The sequence below is a fragment of the Zootoca vivipara genome, chromosome 6 (genome assembly GCF_963506605.1).
Source record: "Zootoca vivipara chromosome 6, rZooViv1.1, whole genome shotgun sequence".
Lineage (NCBI taxonomy): Eukaryota > Metazoa > Chordata > Lepidosauria > Squamata > Lacertidae > Zootoca > Zootoca vivipara.
Genome location: NC_083281.1, coordinates 71,315 through 77,317, shown reverse-complemented (window position 1 = coordinate 77,317; position 6,003 = coordinate 71,315). Strand labels below are relative to the sequence as shown.

At 52.0% G+C, this 6,003-nt stretch overlaps 1 protein-coding gene across 1 annotated transcript; it reads right to left on the bottom strand.

Annotated features, from left to right (window-relative positions):
- Positions 1-3,459: 3,459 nt before the first annotated feature.
- LOC118086967 (retinal homeobox protein Rx1) lies at positions 3,460-5,029 on the bottom strand. Its single transcript, XM_035119090.1, has 2 exons — positions 4,787-5,029; positions 3,460-3,903 (listed from the first exon to the last, which is right to left on the bottom strand). The coding sequence occupies exons 1-2, from the start codon at positions 5,027-5,029 to the stop codon at positions 3,460-3,462; spliced, it is 687 nt and encodes a 228-aa protein (XP_034974981.1).
- Between the last annotated feature and the right edge of the window lie 974 nt (positions 5,030-6,003).

Here is a 6,003-nt window from a genome sequence, read left to right as displayed (position 1 = left end):
TGGACTCTGGCTCCAGATGTACAAAGGCTCTCCCACCCCCATTTCATGCCAAACCCAGGAGCCCACTCTGGCTGTCAGCAATCAGCCCCCATTAGTGCTGCTGGGGTGGGCGGGTGTTTGTCTCTTCCGCATCCCCCTCTTCCCAAACACGTATCCCACAGCGACCGGTGAAGGGAAGAACTACCTTGTTGGCCAGCCTGGACAGGGTGTGGCAAAGGGTGGAGGGAGAGGGCATTTAATTGCTGTGCCATTTAATTGTCCTGTCATCTAACAGGCCAGGGAGAACCACCAGCCTTTCAGGAAAGCTAGGAAATGATTTTTGTCATGGTGGTGTTACTGGGAAGGCAGGCAACTGCAAGTAGATATGTTGGTCACAGAACTTTTTTAATGATTAAGTCCATAGGAAGAGCCTTGCCTGAGATCATCTCCTGAGGCCCGTCTTTGTGTGGCTCCTCTTTGAGAGGTCCAAAGGGTGGCAACACAAGAACGGGGCCTTTTCTGCAGTGGCTCCCCGTCTGTGGAATGCTTTCCCCAGGGAAGTTCGCCTGGCACCTTCATTACACACTTTTAGGTGCCAGGCAAAAACATTCCTTTTTCACCAGGCCTTTGGTTGATCCAAATTACATCCTATGCCCTTTTAAAATGTGTTTTTTTGGGGCGGGGGGGCTATTGGGCTGCCGTTTTTAGTTTTATTAGGTATTTTGTGGTTTTATATCTTGAGTTTATTCTCTGAACCACCCTGAAACCCCTGGGTATAGGGCAGTATATAAATTCAATAAAGAATAAAAATAATACTGCTGGTTCAGACAAGGACCATCTACTCCGGATGACCCAATGGGAAACCAGTAAGCAGGAAAACTCTCTCCCACCCCCACCCCCCAGTTTTCAGCAGCTGGTTCTCAGAAGTGTGTCTCCCTCTGGCAGGGCTAGGAGCAGCTGAGAGCCTCCTGTTTATCTGTGCCTCTTTTAAGCCTCACAGGTGGGTTGTGCATCTATAGCCCCCCCTAGCCATCCTGGATCCCAGGCAGACCCCATCCCTAAGCATTGGCCGCAGACCCAGCCTGTTCCCCACCTCACAGTCTTTCTGGTCTGCTTCCCATTGGGGCACCTGGTTCTGCCACTGTGCAAAACGGGTCTAGGTGGGACTTTGGCCTGATCCAGCTCCTCTCTTCAAGTGAGGCAGATCCAAAGGCGGCCCCAAGTGGGCCCAGGGCAAGACCACAGCCGGCAGCTGCATCCCACCCACCCACAAGGGACAGTGTAGCTGGGCAGCTTGCTCCCCGCCTTCAGAACAGAAGCCTGTGGCCCCTCCAGTCCAGTATCCTGTTCTCACAGTTGCCAACCGGATCCCTGCTGCCAGAAGGATCTGAGCCCAAGAGCACTTTCTCGGCCCGAGGTTCCCAGCCCCTGGCATTCAGAAGGATTGCTGCCTGCCTGCCTGCCTGCCTCCACATTTTGATGGTGGCGGTTGGGCAAGTGGGAGCCCTCAGCCAGCCAGCCAGCCCTCCAGCACTTCTTGCAAGAGAAGTAGCAACCCGGCTGGTCGGCTGGGGCGGAGGGGACGGTGCTTCCTGCCCCACCTGGGAAACTCTGGCAGAGTGATGGGTGAGCAGATTCCCCCTAACGAGCGCCGTGGGGCACCCCAGAGTCTCGCATCTGTTGCAAGACAACAAGAGTGGCCCGTGGGGGTAGGTGGGGCTTGGGAGAAGCAGGCCTCTCCCCACAGCCTTTTGTTGTGGGGGCAGCCAGGCGTGCAATATGGAATCGGGTCTGACGCCCCCCCACCCGGCGGAAGGGGAGACGAGGTGAGGGGCGGCGGCAGCTGGACCGGGGAAAGGATGCGAGAGGGAGGAGGAGGAAGGAGAGGAGACTCGGCAGAAGGTGGGGCAGGAAGGGCCACGCTCAGAAGGTGGGTGACCAGTCCAGCGCCCAGTTGATGGTGGAGGGAGCTGGTCCATGCGGCTGGGTATTGAGGAGAGGAGATTTGATCAAGCAGGGCTCCTCAAACCCTGAAGGCAGCCCTGGCTGAGAAACAGCAGAAGTGGGTGATTTACAGGGGTGAGGAACCCACAACCTTCCAGCTCCCAGCAACAACCAGCATGCCCAGTGGTTAAGGAGGGCCTGAGTTTGTCGTCCCCCAGCATCTGGAGCAACCGCAATGCTTTGCTGCAGCCGTAGACCATTTCTTCAGTCGCAAATGGTCCGGCGGAACAGGGGCAATTTTCATTAGGATGAATAACAGGGGGAAGGTCAAGTGGTATTGCACTCCTAATGATGATGACAGCCCTCCCCTCCATACTCTGCAATCTCAAGGGGTGGGGAGTCCCAGGGGTGGGTGAAGGCAAGGCAAAATGTGTGGAACAGCGGGTGCCCCAGTACCTTTGTACAGTAAGCCAGTTTCAACACATGCACAAACCTCTCTGTCCTGAATTGAGACCAGCAAAAGGCGTCTGAGTAGCAGACTGAGCAGACGCCACTCTTTCTCACAATGCTGAGATGGATTGAAAGAAGTGAGAAAGTGAGAGATTATCAAAGAAAATATTTTCCCCTCCTTCATTCTGTTGGCTGAACTCTGCTGCATAGAAATCACACCAAATGTGGCAATTCTGAGACAAACATCAGAGAGAAATGTCTACCCAATAAAAAGCAGGGCAAGTGAAACACAGAGAGAAAGAGAGAGAGAGAGAGAGGAAAATGGATGTGTAAACAGAAAGTGGTGTGCCCACTTTGGAATGCAATCTGCTTTGGAGTAGCTGGCTGCTTTTGGGTAGAAACAAAGGGGCTGTCCATCTGGCCTGGAGGGATTTACGACTGATTGGCGCCAGTCGGGATGGTTAATAGTCTGCAATCAATACAAATCAATTGCTCCAAGACTGAATCTGCCCTCTATGAGGACCAATGACTTGGTGCGATGTCACAACCTTGCCAGTGGCATCTGGTCCTGTTTTTGCAATCTCCACCATAGCCTTTGTTTTCTTGCTTTTTGATATCCCCTTTCCAGGGGGTGCAGGAATCCCTGGATCCAACCAGTCCAATCCACAGCTCAGAATCTCCCCCAAGTATCTGCTAGAAGAGGAATATGGCAGAGCCCAAACTGCCAAAGTTCTGTGGAGAGATGTCCTTCATCCCCTGGAAGGAAAAGATTCCCTGTGGGGAATTCTCCTCCTAATCCCACTGCTCCAGCCACAATTCAGAGTGAAAGTGGGGAGAGCAAGAACTTCAGTATTTGAATCTGTGGTGCTAAATTCTCTCATTTGAGGCAACTCCCGACTTTGACAGCAAAACCATCGCCGTTAGCTGGCGGAAAGCCCCCTGCAGTGCCTGAGAGGCCACATCACAGTCATTGGCCACGATGGAAGAAGCTGAGAGTCACCTGGCGAGAGACCACGCTGTGCCGATTCCTTCCACTGTCCCCCATCCTGGCCAGTGTTTGGCACGGTGGGGTCAACCACCCCGCCCTCAAATGGGCTGCCATGTTTTGTCAATGGTCTGGATGTGCTCCTTGGCCTTCATCCGCAGCGAAGCGATGCTGGAGCTCCGCTGGTCCACGTCCTCCAGAGGGTACTTGTCTACAAAGGTGGTGGCGCACTGGTAGGCGGCGGGTGCCATGGGCTGCATGCTCTGGGGCATGGCGGGCGGGCTGTTGAGGAAGGAGTGCCCTGTGTAGGCCGGCTGGAGGCCTTGCGTGGGGCCCATGAAGCCCGGGATGCTGTGCACGGCCGTGGCGCTGGAGATGGGCGACGTCAGCCACGGGTCCAAGGGGAGGGAGTTGCCGATGGGCCCCACGTTGGGTGCCATGGGTGGCCTGTTGAACGACAGCATGGGGGCATCGTGGAGCTTCATGGAGTTGGCCTCCATCTTCTCTTGCCGGCGCCACTTGGCCCTCCGATTCTGGAACCAGACCTGTGAAAAGGAGAAGCACTTTCTCAATGCATTATTGTTGCTGTTATTACTATTATATATTTATTGGCACCCTGCCTTTCCCCCTGATGGCACTCAAGGCAGCTTACAGAAAAACAATATATATATTAAAAAGAAACATGGATAAAAACTATATAATTGCAATAAATTCACCGGGCAGAATTCAGCGGCCAGGTTGCTCACTGGAGCAAGACGGTTTGAGCATCTTACGCCAATCCTGGTCCAACTGCACTGGCTGCCAATTAGTTTCTGAGCCCAATTCAAAGTGCTGGTTCTGACCTATAAAGCCTTAAACGGCTCAGGACCACAATACCTCAAGGACTGCCTCTTCCCATATGAACCTACTTGGACCCTCGAGAGGTCAGGAGGGTGGCAACACGAGAATGGGGCCTTCTCTGCTGTGGCTCCCCATCTGTGGAATGCTCTCCCCAAGAAAGTTCACTATACATCCTTAGGTGCCAGGCAAAAATGTTCCTTTTTAACCAGGCCTTTGGTTGATCTGATTTACATCCTATGCCCTTTTAAAAAGTGGGGGTTTTTTGGGGGGTGAGCTATTGGGTTGTTGTTTTTATTTTTATTATGTATTTTGTGGTTTTATATCTTGATTTCATTCTGAGACCCCCAGGTAGAGGGTGGTATATAAATTCAATGAAGAGGAGGAGGAGGAGGAGGAGGAGGAGGAGGAGGAGGAGGAGGAGGAGTAGGAGGAGGAGGAGGAGAAACAGCCCAGCACCAGCCCCCTTATTAAAACCACCCAGTTCCCCTAACACCTGGAGACCCACGGTTGAGATAGGCTGACTCCATCGTCGGCAGTGCCATCTGCTCCACCACTTTGTCCCAAGAGCTCCTCATCGTTCTTGCTCACCTGAACCCGGACCTCTGGCAAGTTGACTTTCATGGCCAGTTCCTCGCGGCTGTAGACGTCCGGGTAGTGAGATTTCTCAAAGGCCCTCTCCAACTCATGCAGCTGGTAGGTGGTGAACGTGGTCCGGTTCCGGCGATGCTTCTTCTTGGGCTGCTCCTCATCCAGGTTCTCCGGCGTGGTCCCCTCACTGTCCACGCTCTTCTGCAGCTCGCTCAGCTCCCCCTCACACTTGCTGAGGAACATCTCGGCCGTCGATCTGTGCAGACCATGGAAATGGTGAAAAGTTAGATTGCTCCGGGTAGTTCTGAGCAGTGGGTATTGTATTGAACATAGCAGTGGCCAGGAATTCCTGGCAGGTAATTAGGGGAGGAGATGGGTAGAGGAGCAATGGGTCACTTGGTTCCTCCTTCGCTGGTCAGTGGTGGCTGCAGAGCCAGTGCAGCAATTTAAAAGGCCTGCCAAGGGCTAGTCTGCTTTGTATATGAATGATTGCAATTAGCCAAGAGTTTCTAGGCCAGGGATCCCCAAACTAAGGCCCGGGGGCCGTATGCAGCCCAATTGCCTTCTCAATCTGGCCCACGGATGGTCCAGGAATCAGCATGTTTTTACATGAGTAGAATGTGTCCTTTTATTTAAAATGCATCTCTGGGTTATTTGTGGGGCATAGGAATTTGGTCATATTTTTATCCAAAATATAGTCCGGCCCCCCCACAAGGTCTGAGTGATAGTGGACCGGCCCCCTCCTGAAAAAGTTTGCTGACCCTTGTTCTAGGCTAAACATTGCGACGAACTTTCTGGTGTTTTGCACAAAGCAAAACACAGCCATCGTTTGAATTTTTTCACTTACCCAAATTTTGCAATACAATTATTCTGCCAAGCAAGCTGTACAAAAATGTTTGTACTGAGCTAAAAGTGTGTCTCAGAAATTCACAAACTAGTGAAAATAACACATGAAACCCCACATTATAGCAGAAGAAATCGCTTTGCAAAAATATGTGTGGGTGCTTGGGGAAATGGCATACAGAAATGGGCATACAGTATTAGGATGCATTTGCTGTGAAATGTTGATGGATTTTCATGAAGACTCACTTTAAACAATATTTTTGCAAACTGAGGTGGAAACATGGAGAACTGAGTTTGAGATTGGAAAATGAGAAACCGCAATTAACTGATTTGCTCATCTGTAGCATCATTCCTGGACAAAGTTTCCCATCTTG

Bases quoted from the DNA above. Each gene is read 5' to 3' on its own strand.
- LOC118086967 (XM_035119090.1), bottom strand. From the start codon at position 5,029: ATGTTCCTCAGCAAGTGTGAGGGGGAGCTGAGCGAGCTGCAGAAGAGC. The intron at 3,904-4,786 runs GTGAGCAAGAAC...TCCTTTTCACAG, and splicing joins TGCCAGAGGTCCGGGTTCAG to GTCTGGTTCCAGAATCGGAG.